This window comes from Myotis lucifugus, unplaced genomic scaffold (genome assembly GCF_000147115.1).
Source record: "Myotis lucifugus unplaced genomic scaffold, Myoluc2.0 scaffold_459, whole genome shotgun sequence".
Classification (NCBI taxonomy): domain Eukaryota; kingdom Metazoa; phylum Chordata; class Mammalia; order Chiroptera; family Vespertilionidae; genus Myotis; species Myotis lucifugus.
This window is the reverse complement of record NW_005871507.1, coordinates 47,056-73,058: the sequence shown is the minus strand read 5'-3', so window position 1 is coordinate 73,058 and position 26,003 is coordinate 47,056. Positions and strand designations below refer to the sequence as shown.

The 26,003-nt window shown below is 48.7% G+C and overlaps 2 protein-coding genes across 3 annotated transcripts in view; both read left to right on the top strand.

Moving 5' to 3' along the window:
* Positions 1-26,003, top strand: part of LPCAT2 (lysophosphatidylcholine acyltransferase 2) — a 51,552-nt gene that overhangs the window by 23,825 nt on the left and 1,724 nt on the right. Inside the window, exons 9-13 of one of the 2 annotated variants that reach the window (XM_006103058.3) lie at positions 1,424-1,506; positions 1,885-2,010; positions 4,295-4,448; positions 19,857-19,955; positions 24,060-24,195. In XM_006103058.3, the coding sequence (XP_006103120.1) occupies positions 1,424-1,506; positions 1,885-2,010; positions 4,295-4,448; positions 19,857-19,955; positions 24,060-24,195 (598 nt within the window). The remainder of the gene's footprint in view (positions 1-1,423; positions 1,507-1,884; positions 2,011-4,294; positions 4,449-19,856; positions 19,956-24,059; positions 24,196-26,003) is intronic. The other variant, XM_014445498.2, reaches the window with a different exon arrangement.
* On the top strand, positions 14,203-15,345 carry CAPNS2 (calpain small subunit 2). The gene has a single exon (XM_006103057.3). It carries the CDS (start codon positions 14,281-14,283, stop codon positions 15,169-15,171), a length of 891 nt encoding a protein of 296 aa, XP_006103119.2. The 5' UTR covers positions 14,203-14,280; the 3' UTR covers positions 15,172-15,345.

Sequence of the window (26,003 nt, the reverse complement as noted above, 5' to 3'; positions counted from 1 at the left end):
AGGTATAATTCTTTTGGTGAACTCATGTTTATCATTTAAAAGCCGAGGTCGACTACCAATCAGCTCTCTGTGAAGCCGTGTGGCAGCTTTTCCCTGCCCACTCCTGGCCAAATTCCTCATTTCCAACCGCTCACCCTCCTTTAGGAAAAATGGTTTCGTGGGGAAAACAAGGGTCTTAGAATCGGACCGACCTTGGGCTGGGTCCTGGCCATGCGACCTGTTTTACTTTCAATAAGTTAGTGAAGCTTTTCAGCACTATCTGTAATTGGGGGTCAGGGTCGTGACACTGAGCATACGCTGTGTCGGCCTAGCCTATAAAAATTTCTGTTTTCTGTAGAACTTGAATAGGATCCTGTTGATCTTGCCTGATGTGTAGTAGGTGCTCAAAATATATGTTGTGATGTAAGTACGGCACCAAAACCTTGCTGACATTAGAACACGATTCATAAAAACAAGGACAGTACCAATGAGGCATTACAGAATTCAGGAATAGAAAAAGGTACATTTAAATGGCCATAAAGCAAAACAGGGTGTTAAGGAAATGCTAGAAAGCCAATAGTAAGGATTTTAAAAAAGCAGATGAAATGACAAAACATGAAGTTCCATCCATTGATGAAAATATGGCCCATAGAGGAATGGATGGAGAAGATAAACCATAAAAGACAAAATCATCATCATCATCATCAACCTTCTCACACAAAGGGGAGGGACTGGTAGAAATTTCGGGTCTGAGAAGACCTTAGTAGCTGCAGCTCTCCATCTCCCAGAATTCCAGACACGGGCTCATTTCATCCTCACCGCGGCCAGGGAAGTAGGCGATCAGAGCCTGCCTTATAGAATCGAGGGGACCGTTCAGAAAAGGTAAAGGAGGTGCTGGTTAATACACAGGGAGACCCAGAGCTCCTGATCTAAGCTCTGGGTTCCTGCCACCATGTCATGTTACTGATACGCTCGAAAGGCAGGGTTCATAGGATGATAGGTAATTTATACATTAACTAGAGGCCTGGTGCACGAAATTCGTGCACAGGTAGAATCTCTAGGCCTGGCTGGCGATCAGGGCCGATCTGTGGGGCGACCGGTGGGGTGACTGGGGGACCCCCGCTGGCACCCACCTTGGCCCACCTGGTGCTGCCTGCTCCCGGCTCCGCCCCTTGCTACCGCCGCTGGTTGCCTCCCTCTGCAGGGCGACCTGCAGGGCGATCGGGGGGTCCCTACTGGCACTCGCCTTGGCTGGCCTGGGACCTGCAGGCTGGGGACAGCTCCTGCGTTGAGCATCTGCCCCCGATGGTCAGTGCGCATCATAGTGACCAGTCGTTCTGCTGTTGGGTCAATTTGCATATTAGGCTTTTATTATGTAGGATATCATTGGCATTTGATGTCGGAGCCCTGCCAGTTGTTATAAAAAGGTGTGTTTATCTTTCAGTTTATGCCTGTTCAAGCACCGAATGACGAAGAAAAAAGAGACCCTGTCCTATTTGCTGGTAGAGTCCGGAATTTGATGGCAGAGTGAGTCTCTATGTGTGATTATAATCAGTAGATAGTTTGAACAGAATTGGTAAATGACATTTAACATGGTTTTAAGGATTTGGGTGTTTTCTTCCTAACGTCCTCATCCCCCCAATTTATTTTAAGTCAAATCATGTGCTTTCCACAAAATAACCACTTTCCATGCAGACGTAAGATTACCGACCTCGACCTCGGGGCCATAGTAAATCTGAACAAGTAGAGAAACTTGCCTCTTTGGCAGTAAAAAGCCAAAGCTACTGTTTAAAACGTGGGGGTTACTTTCCCATTCACTGCTGTTGGTTGACCCATTCAGGCCTAATGGAAGGTCGTTACCTGTTTGAAAACACTGCCTGTCCCTCTGCCTTTGAACGCTTTCAGAGCTCTGGAAATCCCCGTAACCGATCACACCTATGAAGACTGCAGGCTGATGATCTCGGCCGGGCAGCTCACCCTGCCTATGGAAGCCGGGCTGGTGGAATTTACCAAGATCAGCCGGAAATTGAAGTAAGCCTATTTTAAAATGACTACGTCTTCATAACAGTGTCCAAAAGAGATCTGAGTTCCTGTGTGTTTATTTTCTCTGGTTTTATGAATGATCAACTCTGGTGTTTGTCTTTTTTTGTTTTTAGTATGTTTTATTGGTTTGAGAGAGAGAGAGAGAGGGAGAGAAACATCGATCAGCTGCCTCCTGCATGCCCCCCACTCCGGATCGAGCCCGCAACCTGGGTATGTGCCCTGACCGGGAGTCGAACTGGAGGGCTTTCGGTGCACGGGACGACACTTAACCAACCAACCAGCCAGGACTCGCTCTGGTGTATATTAGGGAAGCCAAGCTTATGCATTTATCTCCCCTTTAGTTATATGTGTATATATATATATACACAATGTTTCAGAAAGAGGAAATCAGAGGGAGAAAGAAAGAGAAACATCAATGATGAGAGAGAATCATGGATCGGCTGCCTGCTGCACGCCCCACACTGGGGATGGAGCCCACAACCTGGCACTTGCCCTGAATGGGAATCAAACCATGACCTTTTGGTTCATAGGTCGATGTTTATCCACTGAACCATGCCAGCCGGGCTCCCCTTTAGTTCATCCAGTTTTCTTTTTTTCAAGAACAGTTACCTCAAAACTATATGTGCTGGTCACAGGAGACCAGGCGATAGTGTGGCTGTGGATAGCTCTGCCTCCCACCTCAGAAAGGGCTGAGCGGTTGAGTGTTTAGTCCATCCTGTTACCTTTGTACCAAGAGGACAGCATAAGTAGATGATACAGGCCTGGAGTGGCCAGAATTTCTCTTTCAAAATAAGAATTGACTCATAGAGTAGCATTCTGACCATCACTAAAATGTCTAAATACCCCCAAGATCTATCTTTTTCTTCTGGGTATGTCATTTTTTCTAAAAAGGTAAAAACACCCCTTCCTGCTTGTATGATCCAGTTTGAACCATTTAAAAACATTCCTTTTGGATGATGTGGTACGAAAGGTGTAGCCCTCCTGCCCCCCGTCTTCTGGTATTCAGTTCATTCCGCTTTTAGCCCCATTGGGGACTCGCAGAATGTACGGATGTCATGGAGCTTGGCAACCTCCCTGGGAGGGAGCTGCAGAGCCTGTTACTGTATTGAAAATACAGTATCTTCAGTGTTTAAGAAATCATATTTTGATAACTGGTAGAGCAAATACTATCTATGTTTTTTAGCCAACCAAATGTTTTGATGTTACATTCACAATTTGATAAATTTAGATAGTCACTGAAATCGGGTACAGACAAAGTATGTGTTCAGTCAACTGTTTATCAGATAAAGGATGTGATGGATCCAGTATATAAGAAACTAAACTTTGGGTGGTGAGCACACAATACTAGATATATATATGTGTGTGTCTGTGTGTGTATGAATCTATATATATGATATATTATAGAAATGTACACTTGAACCTTATATAACCTTATTAACCAAGGTCACCCAAATACATTTAATAAAAGAAGAAAGGACATGATGTAAGTTACAGTGTATTTTCCAGTGTCTATCACCCTAGTTATTATTTTTCATAACTAAGTTTGGAGGAAGTGGGTCTGGTCTAATGAATCTCCGTAGCCCAACATTTTGTGAAATGTGATTTTTTTCAGCCAGAAGCTCCTTGAAAGAAAAAGCTGTATTTTTTAACCACTCGGGCAGTTCTGCTGACTTACTGAGTCATGTTTAGATTTAAGTGTGATTTCTTATTTTCTCCTCATGAGTCGTGTATTATTCTACCACACTGCTCTTCTCGGTTACTTTCCTTCCCCTTAGATATTTGGGGGAAATTACAGTCACACTAACATCCTTTAAAAGAATTAGAAGCCTGGACACATGTTCAGTTTGTACTTTTAAACACACATTTTATTCTCCTGTTTCAGTTTAACACTTACAGTGTTTTCCTTAGACAAGTGACTCGCCACTGTTCATAAAAATCTCATGTGGGTTGGGAAGGGCTGATACCATGTTTATTTTATTATTTTATTCTATTTTATTTTATTTTATTTATTTATTTTATTTTATTTTATTTTATATTTTATTTTATTTATTTTATTTTATTTTATTTTATTTTATTGTGGATTATCTCACTAGCTTCTTTCTTCATTTTATTTTAAATTCTTTATTGTTTAAAGTATTACATACGTCTCCTTTTGCCCCCATTGACCTCTCCCCGGCCATTCCCACCCCCCAGCACATGCCCTCACCCCGCTACTGTCCGTGTCCATGGGCTGTGCTGACATGCATCCATGTATTCCTAATTCTCCCTCCAGACTGGATTGGGATGGCATCCGCAAGCACTTGGATGAATATGCGACTATTGCGAGCTCGTCCAAAGGGGGAAGAATTGGAATCGAAGAGTTTGCGGAGTATTTGAAGCTGCCTGTTTCCGACGTGCTGAGACAGCTGTTCGCGCTCTTTGACAGGGTATGTGGAAACGCAGTCTCTGACATGCAGACGTGCCATGCTCCCGGAGAGCATGCATCAGTAGCTCAGGCAAGAAAAACTTGTTAGGTCGGGGTTAGACCCAGCAGGGCTGAGCCCGAGGTTTAATTGCATGGTTTTGTTTTCTAAATCCTAATAATAACAATGCATGTGCATGTGTTTTGTAACAGTGGTGATAGTGTCTGTATTTGAAACACCAGGCCAGGTATAAATATCATGATCCTATCATCATGTTTGTCATATAGAATTGGGAAGGGTTATGTAACTGGCAAGAATTTTAAAATCTCTTATCAAAACTCATACATCGATGACCTGATGGTGCTATTGTATTCTGAAAGTTTCTGGATTCCCCCCCGCCACCCCAAATATGTGAAAATCAAATTGATTTTATTTTCTAAAATAACATTTTATAACAAAGGTTTCAATGGATGCTTGGCCATTTGCCATAATATTGGGGACACGGTTTTCTGCTTATGAATATGTAAGTACATGAAGTTAGACACTTGAATTGTCAAAAAGTTTCCTTAGAAAAGTGTATCAAGTTCTCTATTTTTTAATTTGTCTTTAGTACATAAAATTCACTCTTTGGGTTAAGGTTGTATGAGTTCTAACAAATGCATAGAGGCATGTAATACCAGCACGTTCAAGATACACAACAGTTAACAAAAATATTACCTTGTAGCTTTTCTTTTGTAGCCAAGCCCTGTCCTGACCTTTAACCCCTGACAACAGAATCTACCCTTTCGATTCTGGCTTCTCTCACTTAGCCTAATGCGTTTGAGATTCAGCGAGGTTGTTGTATGTATCAACAATCTGTTTCCTTTCATTGTGTGGACTATGGTTGTATGGACTATGGACGTACCAGGCTTGGTTTACCCATTTCTCAGAGGAGGAATATTTGGTTTGTTTCTAATTTGGGGCAGTTGCGAATACCACTGCTCTAAGCATTCAGGCATACGTTTTTGTGCAAATGTAGGTTTTCCTTTCATTTGGGTAAATACTAAGGATTGTGATCTCTTTATTGTCTCTTGTCTGAGAAGGACTTCATTTTGCATTCATCCCTGAAGAGTATTTTTGTTGCGTAAAGAATGCTGAGCTGATAGTTCTTTCCTTTCAACGACTCATTAGCAATGTCCATGATTGCACTGCCTAACTGGTTGTTCCTCACGTTTTGACTTTCCTCACCAAGCCTCCTGCTGTGGCATTTTGCCCAGAGGCCGTTGCCTTTTGCATTCTGACCAGAGTTTCTAGTTTTAATCAGAAGGCGAGATAGACTTACCCGGGCTCATTCCATCTTGCCTGGCACCAGAAGTCCCAGTTCTCTAGTAACCACGGGGGAAAAAGGTATTTTGCAAAGAAATGATCGCCGGATGGCAGAAACCAGGACAGGGATTTTAGTCTTTTTTCCCAGGCCCCCTAAGCTTCCTCATGACTGTACTCTGTGATGTCATAGATGAACTGTTCTTTAATATCATGAGGTTAGGCTACCTTCTTCTATAGGCCGTGCCCGGGGCCTCTCTTCTGGGCTTGCTTGCATCACACAAGTAATCTTTCCTTGTCCGTGAAATGCCCAGTCTTCATTACATTTTATAATAGAACTACTCCGCCACGGCTCTACGGTGTGATGGAGATTTAGGGGAAAGGACCAGGCAGTGTGGCTCAGTGGTTGCGCGTCGACCTATAAACCAGGAGGTCACGGTTCCATTCCCAGTCGGCACACGCCTGGGTTGTGGGCTCGATCCCCCAGCATGGGGCGTGCAGGAGGCAGCCGATCCATGATTCTCTCTCATCATTGATGTTTCTATCTCTCTCTCCCTCTCCCATCCTCTCTGAAATCAAGAAAAATATGTATATATATTTTAAAAAAAAGGTTTAGGGGAAAGGAGAAGAAAACAATTGGCTCTCACTGTGCAGGCTGGAAAAACAGGAACTTTACACTCACACTATGACCAGTCCTGAGAGATTTATATAGAATGGCTCTAGAAACCATGCATGTACTTTTAAGTAACGTTTCTATAAATAGGACAGGAAGGAAGATGGCAGGGACGTACCAGTCAGGACAGGAGGTGGGGGAGTGGGAAGTGACATGAAACGGGAACCGAAAGGAAAGTGTAGACTTTGTGCTCACCGGGATTTCTCATGAAAATTAAAAATCATGTCTTTCGGGCGTCATACTGTCATCACTGGCGGTGACGGGTTGCTGGGACAGCAGTTCTGTCTTTGGATGACGGATGACACCTGCCACCAGCCCCACTGTCGCTGTAGCACTGCCACGTATGGGCAGATTTGGCAGAGGGAAGGGAGGGTGAGCTGAGGATTAAAGTAATCCCTAGTTGGCAAGGTTGACTCCCTCTGACCTTGAGGATCCAGGCGGCCCTGGGAGTTAGGAGACGGTGAGACCTGAGAGGCAAAGTGGTCGCTCACACTTCTGTGTCAGTTGGCTCCCATATCAGTTATAACGGTGACTTTTTTCTTCACTTCTTTGCATGGTGTGACTTGACTTTAGATACAGACCCGGTCTGTACAGCACTTGTCCTTTGATGTCCAATGCACTGGAAGGTAGAGGAAATAAGCCGGGGAGTGACTAGCTAATGCGTCTGACCGCCTTTTCTTTCCTCCTTTCTTTCCCTTTTCCCCTCTGTCTCTGTCTGTCCGTCTCCCTCCATTTTTTGTTTGTGACATGCCCGCACCTCTGAGCCTGTGCAGAGTCTCTCTGTGTTGAGAAGCTGAGCCGTGTCATCGCCGCCCCGCCCTGTCCCCACATCCACGGCCACGCCAGGCTTGTTTTCTCAGGCTCTGCAAGCGATTTCGCTGGGGGCCGTTCGATGGGAACGGCAAGGAAGTCCAGGGGCTTCCTAGTTTGTTTCTCTCCCAGTGGCTTATCTTGCTAAACTCAATGCTTAATGAGGGGTGGGGCGAGGGGGAGGAAGGGCAGGAAAGAGAAAGGGTGGGGTGTTCCTGTTGCTCTCCTGATAGCCTAACTGTGTGCAGCGGCTCCCGTAAGCCCCTCCCGTGTTCTTTCCCACTTTATCCTCCATTTCCCCTTATTTTCCTCCCTTAATTAATCTTTTTTTTTAATTATTATTTTTTTAATCCTCACCCAAAGAGTGAGAATATTTTTTCCATTGATTTTCAGAGAGTGTGGAAAGGATGGGGAGTGGGGGAGAGAGAGAAACATCGATGTGTTAGAGACATATCAACCGGTTGCCTCTCCACTCATGCCCCAACTGGGGGTAGGGGGTGGGGGGTTGAACCTGCAATCAAGGTACATGCCCTTGACCAGGAATCGAACCTGAGAGACCCTTTGGTCCACAGGCCGATGCTCTAACCACTGAACCAAACCGGTCAGGGCTCCTCTCTTAATCTTTTCCCAAGTCTCATGTAGTGGGGTTGGTGTTTTGGGAATGGAGGACAGATCTGAATATCCCTCCATATCCCCTTACATTCTTGGCTAGCCTACAAAAACATCATACTAGCCTTTGTCTCCATTTGTCCTAAAAAAAATATGCTGTGCGTTGAGCTCCTTTTGACATCCTGCCCTGTTCTTCGAGACACTCAGGTATTTGATGGCAGTGGGGGTTCCCAGAGAAAGATGGTGTTCATGACCCAAGGCACGGCCTCGTCACGGCTTTGGGCTCCTCCCCTTCGGAGGGTCCCATGTCTTTGAGAAAAGACCCTTTTCATCCTTAGGTTTAGTTTAGCTTCTTTATCTTCATAAATGTATCCTGAACTCCCTGGGTTCCGAAGATAATGTGGGATCCGTCAAATGTCCAGGGGATTAGAGTTGAGGGCCGAAACTATCGTTTAACGCAGCGTCTTCTCAACACTTCTTGTATTCATATCTCAGTGTATGGGAGTCATTTTTATGGCGATAACAGTGTCCTGCGATGCCCATCACAGCGTCATCGCTCACTTTGTCCTCCTCTGTCACAGTTACTGAGGAAGCGGTGTGGTGCCTGCGGACACTGTCGCGTTTACCTGCGAGACAGTCCTCAGGTGTTTCCGTAGGCAGCGCATCTCTGTTGCTAGCTGGACAGTCTGCCTCTGACCTCTTGCAAGTAGCCTTACCCGCAGGCTTAAACCTGCCCCGTCCTGTCTCCTCTACGCTACACCTCATGCTGCACCCTGCTCAGTGTCCCAGCCGATGCTCATCACCATCGCAGTGCGTATCCTCCCTGGTGACAAAGCTGTATTTCAGGGGCTGGCAACTTTAAGAGCCAGGTAGTAAATACTTTTAAAAATATATATATTTTTATTGATTTCAGAGAGGAAGGGAAAGAGAGAGAGAAACATTCATGATGAGAGAGAATCACTGATCATCTACCTCCTGCTCGCCCCCCACTGGGGATGGAGCCCGAAACCCCAGCATCTGCCCTGACCGGGAATCGAACCTGGGACCCTTCAGTCTGCAGGCTGACGCTCTATCCACTGAGCCAAGCCAGCTAGGGCAGTAAATACTTTTTGATGTTATAGGATATATGGTCCTAAACTTTCAGAACAACTCGCACAGTTGACTAGGCATTCAGCTTGCCACTCAGACCGATTTCTCTGTTTATTTCCAACCATGTAAGCCATGTCAATGCCTGTCCCGACTCTCAGCATGAGCAGCACATCTGCATATCACACAGCCCCTGCCTTCTCTAGCAGGAATGGACAAGCAAGGATGCTTGTTATCCACTGGCACCCATGACTTCACACTTGAACTAGGACCAAGAACAGGGCAGACGGGAAGAGCTCGGGGTAAAGAAAGGCATGCATTCCACATAATGGGAAGCCGTGATCCAAGATCTACAGGAGTTTGCAGTGGCCACAAATGCTGGATTGTCCGAGTGCTGCCGGGCACTCTTCCTGCCTCATATGTAGACGGAGTACGTGGTTGTGCCAGAGAAGCGAGTGCCAGGCCGAAGGCAGAAATGGGAAAAAGCATGGCAGTTTTCGAATTTCGTGCAGCGTGGGGAAAGGAGCCACCTACATGTATTCGGCTGTGGTCTGTGTGAGCAGAAGGTACCGGGGGAAAGCGTGTGCGCTCCTGCCATTCTGTAGCTTAGGAATCAGAAAAGATGGACCATATTCCACGAGTTAGAGCTGCAGGAAGATATCAAACAAGAGGCAGACAGATTGTCAAGAATAAGGGTTCAGAGCGAACCCCTTCCAATCAGATGGGGAGTATCCTACACCGTAAGAATGGTTATCATAAGCCCTGACTGCGAGCCTCCAACCCAGTCTGTACGCCTTACCCGCAAGCTTTGTTTTCACCAGCTTAACAGGGGCCGGCACACCACAGCTGATGGAGCAAATACAGTCTAACTCCTGCTTTGTCAATAAAGTTTTATTGGGACACCACCATGCCCATTCACCCATGCATTCCCTATGTGAATTGTTGCAATGGCACAGGTGAATTGTTGCAACCAACAGTGGTGTCTTCTAGCCTTTGCATTTCCAGTTCAGGTTTGATAGGACTATCGTATTCCCTAGCTCATGGGAAAAGAACTCATCTACATGCCAACCTCAGTCCATCGGGGTTTGATCTATGGAATCTGCTCTATAGCGTATACGGTCTAATGCACAGAGGAAGGCTGTGACGTTCTGAGTGGGATAGATGACCTTTTCAGTTCAGTCGTACGAGTTGTCCTGAAAGTTTGGTGGTCCTATTGTCTGGCCATTTCCCTCTTCAATTCTCGGGTCAACTTGGCTCCCGCATGGAGTCCATCCTGGTATTTTCTCTCACTGTGTGTTGTGACCCGAGAGATGATCCACATGAGCATGAGACTTATCTGCTTTGTCTTTGGCTCCTTCGTGCAAGGACACCCAGGAGATGTGTGAAGGGAACGGAAAGGAGACTGCAGCCCTAAAGCTTCGCTTTGTAAGGGGAGGAAGTGGGCAATCACTGGCCGCCTCCAGGAGCCCGGGGAAGTGGAGGTCGGGGCTCTGTAAAGCGCACACATCAGACCAATTTCATTTCCTCCTGTGACTGAGGCTAAGATGGTAAAGAAAAAGGAATGGGGATTATCTCTATGGATCCAGAAAGACTTTGGAGTTCATCCAACATGACAATCTCATCTGTAAACTAGGAAGGTCTGGTCCTGACCGTGTGGAGTTAGGTGAGAACCCCACCTGCAAGAAAGGCTCCTCTCAGAGGGGGAGTCCCGTGTCCTGTGTTATCCCAGACCCGGCTCACTGCCCCCACCTTGGAATTCCGTGCGGAGGTGCAAATACTTGATAGGTTGCAATCAGAAATACTTTTGAAAACCAGACAATATGTCAGAGAGGGGGTAAGGGTAAGTAATCATGTCTTTAAGTGTTGTGGAGCCAGCCCAGCCGGCGTGGCTCAGGGGTTGAACGTCGACCTATGAACCAAGAGGTCACAATTCTATTCCCATTCGGGGCATATGCCTGGGTTGCTGGCTCGATCCCCAGTAGAGGGCGTGCAGGAGGCAGCCGATCGACTATTCTCTCTCGTCATTGATGTTTCTGTCTCTCTCTCCCTCTCCCTTCCTCTCTGAAATCAATAAAAACATATTAAAAAAATAATAAATGTTATGGAGGCAGACCCACGATAAAGAAAGGTTGAGTTAAATGAATATATAGCATAGAAAGACTTGGGCGCCAGAAGGAACTGTCTGCCAGGTGAGAATGCTGCTGCTGACACGATGTCGTGGCACATGAAAGTCTAGCTTCTAGGATTTTAGAGCTAAAGGGCCTTTGGTATCAGATGGCCCATCTTCCTCATTTTGCAGGAGGCGGCCAGCCCTAGGCAGGAAGTTACAGACTCAAGGCTGCCCAGCTAGTTCACGGCAGGTCCAGGACGAGAACTCTGAGTCTTCTTCCTACGACACACTGTCCTGTTGCCTTTTTGAAAAATAACTTTCTTGAGGCATATTTTACATATCGTATAATTTACCCATTTTAAACATACATTTCAATCGTTATTTTTGGTAAATTTACCAAGTTGTGCAACCATCCCCATAAAACAGTTTTAGAATATTGCCATCACCCCAATATGATTCTTTTGTGTCTTTAACTTGTAATTCCTGTCACCTACCTCCCTCCCCACCCCCCCCCAAAAAAGTTGTTCTTCTGTGTTATTCTAGACCCGCTCTAGAATGGAGACCTTGTCCTTCTGTGTCATTCTAGACCCGCTCTAGAATGGGGACCTGTCTCTGTCGATTTGCCTTTTCTAGACATTTCACATTAATGGAATCCTACACTATATGGTCTCGTGTCTGGCTGCTTTCACTTAGCATGTTTTTAAGGCTCATCCATGTCAAGGAAGTAATTCATTCCTTCGTACCGCCAAATAGGGCTCCACTCTACGGATAGATCACGTTCTGTTTATCCGCTCACCAGCTGGGGGGCAGTTGGGTTGTTTCCACTTTGGGATGATTCTGAATCATGTTGCTGTTGGCACTCACGTGTCACTGTTCACTTTTTTACGTTCAATAGCTCTTCCTCCTCAAATTGAGGTTGTTTCTCCAGATGTAGGCAGTAGAGGTGCCCAGACAGTGACCAGAGTTGCTACTCGTGTTCTAATGAACAGCCTCAGGGCATTAAAGAGTCCAGGAAAGAGAAGGCTCGTTGCTCTAATAACAGCATTTACCCTGGGATGGCTTATGAGAAACCGTTAGCCAAATGCCCTCCATCTTCACAGAAAACAAACGAGAGGAACTGGATTGAAACCGGGTGGAAACACTTCAGACGGGCATAGGAGGCGCATTTTATGTGGCCATGAGTGCCATCAAGCTAATTTCCAGCACTATAAAGACAAAGCCATCCAGTTTCCTCGGAGAGAAGCATATACAAACGGGTTTAAATCTGTCTGAGGCCAAATAATCCCTTGGGGTCCCCCAAAAGGAAGACAGTCCCTTTATGGTGCCGCTGCTTTGTGGTTAAGGAAGACATTTGGCCTTTATCGTACCCATGAGACCAGTTATTGGAGTCATTATGCCATAAAACTTGTGTCGGAAAATGTTACACAAACCACTGGGTGTGGCAGGTGGAGGCATCGCTTTCATGTCCTCAACAGAGCATGTTCCTTAGCCACCAGTCTCTCCCTGATAATCCTGTATAATAAAAGGCCAGGGACCGTAAGCGGAACAACCAGAACGACCGCTCGACCAGTAGCCATGAGGTGCACTGACCACCTCTCGGTCCCTCCCCACCCCAACGCCCACCATGGGTGGGGCGGCGAGCGGCAGGTGGGTGGCGAGCTACGAGCAGTGGCAGGCAGGGCGGCGAGCGACAAGCGGCAGTGGGCAGGGTGGTGGCTCAAGTGACGAGCAGCTGCAAGCAGCGGCGAGCTACTCACGCGTGACTTCGTGCGCTGGGCCTCTAGTATTAGAATAGCCATCAGTCAATACTAGGACCATACAGTTTACAATTCATTTTCTATCTAGTCTTTCTTGCTTTTTTTTTTTTTACTTCATATTTGAGCTGTCCGTGGTCCCCACAGTAACCTATGAGATGGGCTGACGCATGGCATTCAACCCCCTTCCCAGTCCAATTCTTACTCTACCATCCCTTCTCATCCCATGTCTGTTTGGAGAACGCTGACCCAAGCGATGGGGATGCCTGTATATTCTCCTCTTCTGCAGGTAAATGCTGCCTTTCCTTTCCTCAGCAGAATTCACTGCTCCCCTTTGGGGTACCCATAATGGTTTCTCTCTCTCTCTCCATCTCCCTTCCCCCCTCACTAAAATCAATAAAAGCAAATATATATATATTTTAAAAATTTAAAAACATCATATCAAAAAGTACGTATTGCCTGATTCCATGGATTGCAGGTAGAAAAAGGAATGTGTGGTGTTAGATGTCGGGGTAGTGGCTCCCCTTGAGAGAAGAGAGTATCTTAGGAAAGAGGCACGAAGAGACTTTGGGGGTGCTGCTGATACTCTCTTCCTTGACATGGGGGTGTGCCGTCTGTGAAGTGTTGAGCTATACCTTAGTGGTTTGTACGTTTTTCTGTGTGAGTGTCACATTTCAAAAGAGATTCCAAATATATAGCTCATGATCTCTGGCTACAGAATCAGAATCTCTGCATTTTCTTAATTATTATTTTTATTATTTTTTTAAAAAATATATTTTTATTGACTTCAGAGAGGAAGGGAGAAGGAGAGTGAGAGAAATGTCAATGATGAGAGAGAATCATTGATCAGATGCCTCCTGCATGCCCCCTACTGGGGACCGTGTCCATAACCTGGGCATGTGCCCTGAACGGGAATTGAACCCTGATCTCCTGGTTCATAGGTCGATGCTCAATCACTGAGCCACACCAGCCGGGCAGAATCTCTGCATTTTAAAAAGCCCCCTTCCACATTTTTCTTAAGAACACTGGATTTTGGAAATCTTTGCCAAAGGAAGGGGATCAGGTACATAATTTTTCCGTTCTACCCTGCACGTAAATATCCCCTAGCAAAGAGCGTCTCGCTTTCCTTGAGTCACTGACCTTCCGTCAGGAAAGCGCGTGCTGAGAGAGCACCGAGATCGCTGGCACACGGATCATTTACAGACGTCATTGCTTCGAATGTGCCCCCCGCACAAGCACTTATGAGTATTTCTTAGACACACTAGAGGCCTGATGCACGAAATTCATGCAAGAGTAGGCTTTCCTTCCCCCTGCTGCCGGCACCGGCTTCCCTCTGGCACCCAGGACCCGGGCTTCCCTCGCAGCCCTGGCTTCGTCTGGAAGGACGTCCGGTCTAATTAGCACATTATGCTTTTATTATTATAGATGAGGAATATTTATCAGAAGAGCTCCCTAAAAATGGCAGGTGCTAGGACCTAGTGGAATTCAGGCAACTTCAGTGGGAGGTGAGCCATGGCATGTGGGCCGCATGTGGGCCGCGGGGCGTGGTGCAGCGGAGGCAGGGACAGAAAAGCCAGTTCTTCCGCCCGGGAGCTCGGCAGGCTCCGTTTCGGCTCTCTTCATCCCTCTCGTTCAACGGGAAGCATGTTTCTCGCCAAGGCGTTTTTGGAAGGGGCAGATCGTGGCCTCGGGGAAGCCCTGGGAGGCCTTCTTGGAGGAGGAGGTCAGAGACGAGGCGGAGGAGGAGGAGGACGGGGCAATGTTGGCGGGATCGTTGGCGGACTGGTGAATCTCATCAGCGAGGCTGCAGCAGCTCATTACACCCCGGAGCCACCGCCCACCCAGGAGCATTTCACCAACGTGGAGGCCCACGAGAGCGAGGAGGTCAGGCGGTTTCGGCAACAGTTTGCGCAGCTGGCGGGCCCGGACATGGAGGTGGGGGCCACCGACCTCATGCACATCCTCAACAAAGTCCTCTCCAAGCACAAGGACCTGAAGACCGAGGGCTTCAGCCTGGACACCTGCCGCAGCATCGTGTCCGTCATGGACAACGACACCAACGGGAAGCTGGGCTTCCAGGAGTTCAAGTACCTGTGGACCAACCTGAAGAAGTGGCAGTGCGTGTTCAGGCAGTTCGACCAGGCCCGCGCCGGGGCCCTGAGCAGCTCCCAGCTGCGGGCCGCGCTGCAGGCCGCCGGCTTCCAGCTCAACGATCAGCTGTACCACATGATCGTCCGGCGCTACGCCGACGACGAGGACGGCAGCATGGACTTCAACGGCTTCATCAGCTGCCTGGTCCGCCTGGATGCCATGTTCCGGGCCTTCAAGTCCCTGGATAGAGATGGGGGCGGCCGGATCCAGGTGTCCATCCAGGAGTGGCTGCAGCTGACCATGTATTCCTGAGGCCGGCAGCACCCCCCCGCCCCTGGAGGACAGGACTGCCTGCCGAAAGCACCCCCCTACCCCCCACACCCCACCCCGTGCTGACTGCATGGCTGCGGACGCCCCGGCCCCCAGCTGTCATCTCCTGGACGCGCGCTGCTTCTTACTGCTTAATTAAAACAGATTTGCCACGAGCGGGCTTGGGAGTGGTTTGTGTGTCGGCTTTGGGAGATACCGGATCTGTACGGACTCACAGATGTGATGGGGGTACAGGGTGGGGTTGTAAGGCAATGGGTTTAGATAGGTTCTTGCTCACAGAGTGAATGCATTCCAAGGAGCAAGAGGTTTGTTGTTGGTGAGAATTAAATTTTGAAAAACATTTGGAATCAATCAAAAAAAACCCTTGGGGAATTTTTTTTTTTCCCCCCCGCTCTAAAAAGGTGAGGAGGAGGGATGTTCAAAATCTGTGTTTCCTCTTAATGTTACATCTGGCATTTCCATGGTGTAAATAAATTGGAAAATGCTTTCCTTGAAACCTGTTGAGCTACAGAAATGGGTTCAGGACTGGGGAATGAGGCCGTTTTATAGAAGGGTAGTAGTCTTTTTTTTTTTTTGTCTTTTTTTTATGGTGGAGCGACTGTCTCAAGTTCTAGAATTCTTTCGCGGTGGAAAAAGCATGTAGCAATTTGGTTGGGTTTCGTTACATCTGTAAAGCGGGTCTGGGGCGTGGCGGGTGGAAGGGCGGACCCGCAGCCAGAATGTCTCTGGCGGCCGTAAGGACCAGCAGGATCCCTCTGGCGTGGCCTTCATCCGAGCTCAGGCGTGCCCAGCTGCCAGCAGCGCTTGTCATGTCTTGCCCTGCCCTGGAACAAGGAATATTATTGTTGTTGTTGTTGTTCCTCTCTGGAAACCAGGCAGGGAAAAAAAGCAAGCAACGAAAGAAAAAAAAAAAGAAAGGAAAACTTACATAAACCATAATCAGTTCTATGATATATAGAGCCATACAGAGATGTATATATTTCTGTAAATCTATATATCAGTGCCGCGGCTCCTCCGTGCAGGTTCCCAGACCCTGGCTGAAATGGGCATTCACAGGGCAGCTCCTGAGGAGGGCTGGTACCCGAGTCCCCCTCCAGTGGGTTCACTAAGAACCTGTAGCGGTGGGGCTCAGAGATGAGCATCTCCCCAGCTTCCTCTTGATTCTAACGAGCAGCCAGAGCCACAGCCACAGCTCTGAAGGAAGGCTGCCACACACAGTAGTTTGCAGATGTCTCAGCCGAAACCAAGGCCCAGCAGGGGGGTCGGCGTTGCCCGTGTCCGGAGAAGGAAGACGGGCATCCGAGACAGGGACACCCCCGCCGTGCCTTCCTCGGGGGTGGCCCCTGGCTGGGCTTTGTCATCCCGAGTCAGGCGGTGAGGGCGGCGTGGGCAGAGTCCACAGTCCGCGCGTGGAGACTCGGCCTCGGTTCACCCGCCTGCTCTGCAGTGGGTCCCCCGCCTGCGTCTCCTCCCTCGCCCCTCCTTTCGAGGACCCCCCTGAGTTGGAAGGTGAATTCTTCCTTCCCCCCTGGACTCCCTTTGAGGAAAGTTGTAACTGTGGAAATGATGTCACTGGCCCGTGACCAGCCCTCAGCATCATCTCCGTCACGTAACATGTATGAAACCACACGCATGTGATTCCGCCCCGGGCCGAGCACACGCGTCCCTTCCACGTTCCTCGGGGACCTGCCAGTTAAGCCTGGTCCGCTGTGCTGCTCGGACCAGGTGTGGCCGGACAGGTGTGAGGCCGCTGCCAGCAGCCATGGTGATGTCAGGGTCTCTGTCTCAGGGTGAGCTTACGGAGGCGTCAGGCATGGGGGCAGGAACACGGCCTTGTCGGAGCTCAGAACATGATAACCTTTCCGTGCGATGGCTGTGGAGAGGGCAGTGTAGCCGCACGGTCCCCCCCAACCCCCTCAGTTCGTGTTAAATGTTTTCTAACAGTTAAGACAAGGATCTCCCACTGCGGGTGGTAGGAATCCTTTCTCTTGCTCCTCAAGGGAAGGGATTCCCTGCTCCTGTGAGTCCCTTCCTGCCGGCACGGGCAGAGCTTGAAGTCACCTACGTGTTCCTCCTTTCTGCTCTCTTCAGAGAATAGGAAAGTTTGTATATTTATACAAACGCATTTTATACGAACGAAGGTTTAAAAGTTGTACAAATAACCTCCGTCTCTAGTGTGGATGCTAGAACATTCCGTCCAAACTCTGGATTTGTCCGAGTAACCAGATCTTTGGCAGAGAACGAGTAATTCAGTGTCTTAGTGTTGCCCTGGCCGGTGTGGCTCTGTTCCTTGGGCATCGTCCCATGCACCAAAAGGTCAGGGCGCATGCCCAGGTTGCGCGCTCAATCCCCAGGAGGGGGCGTGCGATGGATGTTTCGCTCCCTTCCTCTCTCTCTCAAATCAACAAAAAAAGTTAAAAAAAATAGATTTCTTAGTTTTCATCCAATAGTTGATGTTTTAAAGGCACATTTTCAATGTAAGAGGGAGTATTTACCTGATAGATATATATATTTTTTAATTTTGCCATTTCTACATGGGAGCATACCTATAGCCTTAGATGAAGGCCTTTGATTCCTGTAACTCCATCCCATCATTTTAAAATTTTTAATATCAAGGAGTGCAATTAATACAGTAAGGTGGAAATACCATTCATAGATTAAAAAAAAATATGTGAAATTGCACCTCTACATTTTTAAATTTCAAAATACCCCGGATGATTTTGAAAAACACCTTCATCTCCATTTAATCCACTGAATTCTGCGACTTGTGGCAGGAAAAGTACTGTGTGCTCCGTACCCAACACAGTCAATATTCGTACATTATTTTAAAGGGCACTTTCAAAATATTTTGTGAGTAATGGTGCATCTACTTGTAAACGTTGATTTTCTATAGCAGCCTCCGTCAGAAATCTCATCAGTGGATTGCACAACTCGTCCATAGTGGGGCCTTAGAAATATGTTTGGATGTACCTGTTGATCTTGAAACACTCTTAGAATTACTGATTTCCAAGGTTTATCTGTAGTGCTAAGTGGATAAAACAATTTGACTCCTAGAAAATTGGTCCTACAATCGGTACGTGAGTAGAAATGCACTCTTAAGGGATATTCGGGTAAACAGGACACCTCCTCCCTCACCCTCCTCAGGAACTGAGCACGGACTGACTTTGCATACTGATGCCCCTGTGTGCCTGTAGCGTATCTTCACGACGCAAGCCTTTCTCTGTTGGCTGCTGCAGGGCCGGTTCTGTTCTATGTAAGCTCACACTCTCACTGATGTCAAACATTGGTTAGTCCATCAAGTCCCGCCCTAGCCGCGTTGCTACTAGTTCATTGTTTATCTGGGAACTCATCCCTGGACGATTCTGCTGCCAAAATGACTCTAACACCTGGGATGGTAGTCATAGTGCGTTCAAGGTTCTCTTACTTCCTCCCTCCCCGCTCCTTCCCTCTCTCCCATCTCATTTTTCCTTTTTCCTCCCGTTCCTTCTTTCCCTCCCTCCCTCCCTTCCTTCCTTCCTTCCTTCCTTCCTTCCTTCCTTCCTTCCTTCCTTCCTTCCTTCCTTCCTTCCTTCCTAGTTCTCTCTCCCATCTCCGCCTCCCTCCCTCTCTGCCTTGCCTCTCTCTCCCCCTTTCTCTCTCTCTTTTCTCTTCTCTCTGCCCATTTCGTCCTTGCACAGCTCCTGTCTAGGCGAGGCCTTGATGTGCAGGGAAAGGCTGCCTTCAGTCTGCCCGGGTGGGCGTGGCCGGCCCCTTCTCCAGCGTGGCCCTCATGGAACAACACCTCGTGGGCTGTGTAGACCCTAGTGTCAGGTTAGGTGTCGTGTCCAGAGGCTTAGCCTCGCATCTCCTGGGGCCTGGTCCCCTGAGGGGCCACGGAGGGAGCTCAGGTTCGCCCCCTGGCTGCTGGCTTATTGCAGATCCGGGCTGGGAAGGGGAAAGAACGTCGCTGTGATTGTTGCCTCGATTTGCCCTTTTCCTCCCCCTCCCATTGCCTACAGGTGGAGGGTTGCTTAGTGACCCTTTAGTGACCCACTGGGGCAGGCCAGCGTGGCAGGGCCTCCCTCCCTGGTGGAGGGTGTGCTTCAGCCCCCGTGGGATGGAAGGCCTGGGTCCTGCCTCCAGAGGGGCTCCGGCCAGGCTGAGCTCAAGAACCACGCTGGGCCCCGCCGGCGTGGCTCAGTGGTTAAGTGTCAACCTATGAACCAGGAGGTCACAGTTCAGTTCCCAGTCAGGGCACATGCCCAGGTTGCAGGCTTGATCCCCAGTAGGGGGCGTGCAGGAGACCGCCGATCAATAATTCTCTCTCCTCCTTGATGTTTCTATCTCTCTTCCCCGCTCCCTTCCTCTCTGAAATCAATAAAAATATATTTTTTTAAAAAAAGAACCACGCTGGGTGCCATGGAGCCCCTCAGAGGGAGCCTTGGTGATAACATGTTTGTATTTGCTGCTAAACGGACATACCGTCTTCTTCCTCGTGAACGAGGAATGGCGGGGGCGGGGGGGGGGCCCCCTGCTTGCTGTTCCACCTCCGCACAAACTCTTTTCCCAGTCGGCTCAGCTCACGATGGTGTTGAGCTGCCGGCAGCCCCGACCTTCACCTTGCGGGCTGTGCCGAGCAGCAGGGCGGCGGGCGGCCCTGCTCACTGATGTCTCCCGTCCCTTCGCAGAACCACGACGGCAGCATCGACTTCCGGGAGTACGTGATCGGCCTGGCTGTGCTGTGCAACCCCGCCAACACCGAGGAGATCATCCAGGTGGCCTTCAAGGTACTGTCAGCCCCACGGAGCGCGTCTCGCGCTGCCCCGCAAACAGGTGTTGACTCTAAGTGCATTATTTGAAAGTCGGCGGATCTGTTACGCGGTGTAGAGATCTGCAGTGACAGGGCTAATGCGATTAAGACCATTGCTGCTGAGCAGAGAGGAGACGCAAGCACCCGCCGAAGCGCAAAGGTCTCTGGCAGCGGCCCAGGTCTCGGCGTCGCAGCCGAAGAGCAGGCGGTTTCACAAATTAGCTTAAAAAATTATCTCTTTTCTGCCTCCCTCTTGCCAAGCCCCGACGTGAGGTTCATAAATAATCACCTGTCGCTAGCCATCCTGCTTCCTCCCTCATTTGTTCTTGCCTCTCCCTCTGTGTATCTGAGGTCATGTTAAAGGTGTTTTTCCTGAGGGGGTTGGTTTTGTTGGGGTGGTCCCAGGTCCCCCCTCGTGTTCTCCTGTGGTATCACATGTATTCTCACAGCAGTGTTGGGGGACAGACGAATAAGACCATGGCCCCAGTCCCCATGGGTTTCAATTATGGGGACCCCGGCTTCATCCATCGCTTCCATGTGCAAAAAAGAGATGGGAGAGCCCTGGCCGGCGTGGCTCAGTTGGTTGGAGTGTCCTCCGGGGCCCAGGTTGTGGGTTTGAGGCCCAGTCGGGGTGGGTACAGGAGGCTCCTGATCAATGTGTCTCTCGTTGATGTTTCTCTCTTTCCCTCTCCCTTCTCGCTAAACTCAATAAAAAACATTAAAAAATTTAAAAACAGGGAGAGATGGAAGAATACATTCCCAACGTGTGTTTTCGGTTCTTCTGAGTTGAAAGGGGCTGCATCCAGTTAGTGTTTAAATGGGGAGGGGGCGCTCCCTGCACAATCCTAATCCTGGATGGTCTGCTCTCAAGTAAAGCACAAACTCCCTCCCCCTCCTGTCTCACCCAGCTGTGGCTGCTGACCTCACCATTCGGCCGCGTGGTCCCCGTGCTTCTGTCCACGGTGACAGCTGGGGGGCCTTCTCTATCTCTGTCTCCCCCTCTCATTCCTTCCTGGTTTTCTCTGAGATGATTCCCCCGGGACCCCAACAAGTCCCCCCCCCCCTCTTATCTAGAAAGACTTCCTGCCCGAGCCCTCTCTCGCCTCTGAGAGACCCCCAGGGAGAGCCTCAGAAATGTCCATGCCTCCCCTCCTGGGCCGAGGAGTCCGCAGGTTCAGGTTTCCTCTTTATGTCCGATCGGTGTGAACCGAGTTAACCGGGAGGCCTGGGAGGGACCGACGTGGTGGATGCTGGGCAGATGGTCAGCAGGAGGCAAGGCCAGAACTCCTTCCAAGGGGAACGCTTTTGGCTTTTACAGACTTATTCATCATGGAACCTAAAATTATACCCGTGGCTCACTTATTCCGGTCCAGATATTTCTGGTTCTGTTTTGGGAACGCATGCGTAATTATAAGTGTAGTCGGCCAGATGTGCACTTGGGGTTCACCAATGAAAGGCCTGATAGAAAATGTGGCCCTCGTCACAGTAATTACTGTTTATAGAGGAGTCTTGAGATTTTTGTCTGGCCCAGACCTTGGTTTGGGGGGCAGGGTGAGGGAAGGGGGACCTAAAACTATAATTAGCTTTTTTTATTTTTCAGTAAGGCAAGGGTCATGCTTTGTATTGGTTATTTTTTAACCTTCTCGGATGTGTTTGAAAATATTTTGGCATACTATATATATTATGGTATTACCTGCCTGGATGTGGATACATATATATATTTGAGGCCTGGTGCACAAAATTTGTGCAGGGGGGCGTCCCTCAGCCCAGCCTGCACCCTCTCTAATCCGGGACCCCTCGGGGGATGTCTGATTGCCATCGGACATCCCTCTCACAATCTGGGACCACCTGCTTCACAGTCCGGGACTGCTGGCTCCTAACCACTCACCTGCCTGCCTTCTTGATCACCCCTAACCACTCTGCCTGCCTGATGCCCCAACCACTCTGCCTGCCTGTTTGATGCCCCTAAGTGCCCTCCCCTGCCAGCCTGGTTGCCCCTAACTGCCCTCTACTGCTGGCCTGGTTGTCCCTAACTGCTCTCCACTGCTGGACTGATCGCCCCTAACTGCCTCTGCCTCAGCCCCGCCACCATGGCTTTGTCTGGAAGGTTGTCCGGAAGATGTTCAATCTAATTAGCATGTTACCCTTTTATTAGTATAGATATTTATGTATATGTATGATCCATTCACATTCTTTTATGTGGGCAGCACTTCACAGGTGATGTCCCGTCTTGGATCTCATGTCACCATCACAGTGACCTGTAGGCATAGCATATTGGCCAGAGCGCTTGAGGGAGCTGTCGTGACGGCCCGTCGGCTTCAGGAACGTCCCTGCACTCCTCCCCTGGGCACTTCAGTGAGCATGAGCCACCTCCAGCTCTGTTCGTCACTCTCGTTCCAGGGAGGGTCCGCACGGTCTTGGGCCATGTCTTGGGAAAGGCAGGATGTCCTGGTTAATTAAGTGTCCCAGTCTTCTGTGCGACGGGGAGCTATCACACCCCCAGAGGAAACTTGGGTGTTAAACTTCCGACAAGAGCCTGGGATTTACGTTCGCTAGATCTGGGAATTTTGTAGCAGGAAGACTTTTGGGAGTAATTGAGGGAAACTGAGTGTTTAGTGAAGGGGGCGATCTAGGGTAGCGTGACAACTGACAGATGGAGAGGAAGTCAGAGTCCCCAGGATGGACCCATGAAGGGGACTCGGATGGAAGTGAGAGCCACCAAAGACCAAGTGTGGCGACCACTTGGACTGTTCGGCGAGTGGGCGAGGACTGGTTAGGATGGTCAGCCTTTGAAGAAAGCTTAGAGCTTGCAGGAGGGCAGCGGGTCTGGATCCTGGCAAAGGGCCCTGAGGCTACAGTTTGGGAAAACAATTGCTCACTCACTTTTCACTTTCCAACTGTCTTCGCTGCCAGGAGGAGCTCAGAGGTAGAAACTGGCCTAGAAGTCAGTGCTTTCTCAGCAGGGGCAGCAAATTACAACTTGGAATTACACGGACAATTACAACACGACTCTATATTTGCTTGTAGTGCACCTCATGATTACCACACCTTGCCTCATGCCTAGCTGTCATGTTTTTTCTTGTTCTTGATCTTGCATTTGGTCAGAAGTGGATACCTTACCAACAGCAGCTCTAGGTATTATCTGCCTGGATGTGGATCCCAGCTCTGCCGTGTAGGAGTTGCGTGATCTTGGGAAAGTTACCTGGGGCCTCAGCTCTCTCGTCTGTAAGATGGGGCTGATAATGACACCACCCGTACCCAAGACTATTGTAAGGGTTAAATGAGTTAATACATGTAAAGGGATTTGAATACTTTTGAGCGGTGCCTGCACAGAGTCAGTACTTATATTATTTTTTTTAATGCCCAGGAGAGGATTTTGAATATGGAATACTAGTTATCCATCAGTGTTTCTGTTCTGCTACTTGACTTAAAAAAAAATCCTTCCATTCTTTCATACTGACCTCTAATCGATATGCAAGCCCTGTTTTTGCTTCCTTATAATTCCTCCCCTTCCCGTGTCCTTCCTGCTTTTCCACCCCAGACTCTTAACTGGTTTTCCTGATTCTAGTTTTATTAACCTTCTGCTTCCCACCTCCACACCCTGCCTCAAAGAGCTTTGTCAGTTCACATGTGACCACACCACATTCCCAGCCACATGCTCCTACGGGGTCAGGTGAGCCATTACATTTCCACCGTGGGCTGATTCCTGCTTGTTCTTCAGTCTCCTGACTTGAGCCCCAGGCAGTTCCCCGCCAGTCCTTGTAGATTCCGGGAATGTCTCTTGAGGTTCTAAGACCCAACTCACGTGTCACCTCCTCTGTCCAGCCTTTCCTGACCTCTCCGGAGAGGAGTCCCCTTTCTCGCCTCCAGGGGACTCCCATATCCTTCTGTCCTTCGCACTGTGGTGGCCCCTAGTTTAATCTCGTCTCTTCCCCCCACTCACCTAGACGTGTGGCGAGGGCCACAGACACCCTGCACGGTGAATGTTTGCATTATTCAAGAGTTTATTTCCTGAGATTATTCCGCATGAGTCTTGCTCTGAGGGAGCTCATTCTTCCCTTTTCTTTTCTGTTTCCTGCAGCTCTTTGACCTTGATGAGGACGGCTACATCTCAGAGGAAGAGTTTTCCACCATTCTGCAGGCTTCCCTCGGGGTGCCCGACCTCGATGGTTCTGGTCTCTTCAAGGAGATAGCCCAGGGCGATTCTGTGTCCTATGGTGAGTAGGCAATTGGCGCCTGACTCAGTTTACAAGGAGGGCATCCGGCCTATGGAGTGACCCTCAAGACAAGAGTGTTGTTGCCTTCCACTAGTTATATTGACAACAGAGATGATGATGATGATAGTACTGGCAGTGGTAGTGTAGTGGTAGTAGTAGCTAATTAATGAGGACTTAACCATATGCTACGTAGTCTTCCAAACATCGTATACAGATTAACTCACTTATTCTTTACAGCAAGCCTATTTCATCCGTACCTTTTATCATTCTTATTTTACTGAGGTGCAAAGAATGTAAGTAACTTACATAAGGTCATCCAGCTAGAGAGTATCAGAGCCAGGGTTCCAAAACCAAGACCACCTGGCTGTAGAACCCACCCCGTTGACCCCCACACCCACGTGCCTCTCCCGTTGCTCAGATCTGCTGCCCTCCTTACTAGAGGGCTTGTCCCGTCTGCTGTCAGTGTGGCCACACACTGCAAGTTAACCCAACTGGATGGGAACCACTGCAAAGAGATGTGGGCTGAGGTGCCAACCATAATGGTCATAGCTAAACCACCTGGTGATGGCTACTGTTAGCGGCTTCAGTAGCATTCACATTCGCTGCCTCATGTCCTGCTGCTGGCACCCCCGTGAGGGAGGGACGATGGGGAGGAGGCCTTCTGGCCAAATGGCAGGTTGGTCCATCCGTGACCGGCCTTTCTCCTAATGGCTCAAGTCCCACCGGCAGAAGGATGGTGCCTCCGTTTCCACTGGTTTCACAGTGCGGTCATCGAGAAACACCCCACAGCAGAGACCACCTTAGCGTTGACGTGGCCAGTGGGCGGGCTCACAGACGTCAGACGCCAGGCCGGCGTGGGCTCCCCAGGCTTCTCCCCTGAGGCTGGCAGAGGACGCCTCTTCAATGAGTCCAAAGAGTTTCGGCTTCACTTTTATGGGGTGGGGAAGTGAGATGACAAACTTCTCTTACTCTGGTGTTAATTACTGTCATTTGGCTGCCCTTTATTCTATTTTAGGTAATTAAGTGCCTAGCACACTTACTCTAGTGAAGTCATTTAAGAAAGAAAAAAAAGATAGGGAGGGAGGGAGGGAACGGGGAAGTATATTCTGAGATAAAACTTATGAGTCAGAAACCCCATGCATACTCCTCCCCTGACCATTTTTCTTTCATACATAAGCCTCTCTATTCCTCTGAACTACCAAATTTGGAAAAACTATTTGCAATCGCTATTTCAATGGAAGCTAATACTAAAGGTTCTTTGTCGGTAGTCATCATTTTGCCTGTTGGTTTTAATAATTTTATAGGAAAACCTGCATTGTTTGGGGGAGTTCAACTTTTTCCTTTTCAGAATATCTCCCTTTTCCCAACAGTATACCAGTCCACTTTTTTTTTTCAGGAATATCTGGGATATTTAAGTATAACTTTATAAAGGAATAGGTATTAAATATATCATAAATGTGACCTTTTCAACGGTCTCACTGTTTTTTTTTTTTTAAATATATTTTATTGATTTTTTACAGAGAGGAAGGGAGAGAGATAGTGAGTTAGAAATATTGATGGGAGAGAAACATCGATCAGCTGCCTCCTGCACATCTCCCACTGGGGATGTGCCCGCGCCCAGGTACATGCCCTTGACCGGAACGAACCCTGGACCTTTCACCCCGCAGGCTCGAAGCTCTATCCACTGGGCCCAACCGGTTTTCTGCAACGGTCTCACTGGATGATCATTTTTTCGGGTTGCTTTCTTGGTTTTGCCATACCCACATGCATGCCCTAACTTCTTTTTTTGCTTACTGTTTTTTTCTTTT

What these genes read in the sequence shown, in the direction of transcription:
- CAPNS2 (XM_006103057.3), top strand. Translation starts at nt 14,281, where the DNA reads ATGGCATGTGGGCCGCATGTGGGCCGCGGGGCGTGGTGCAGCGGAGGC.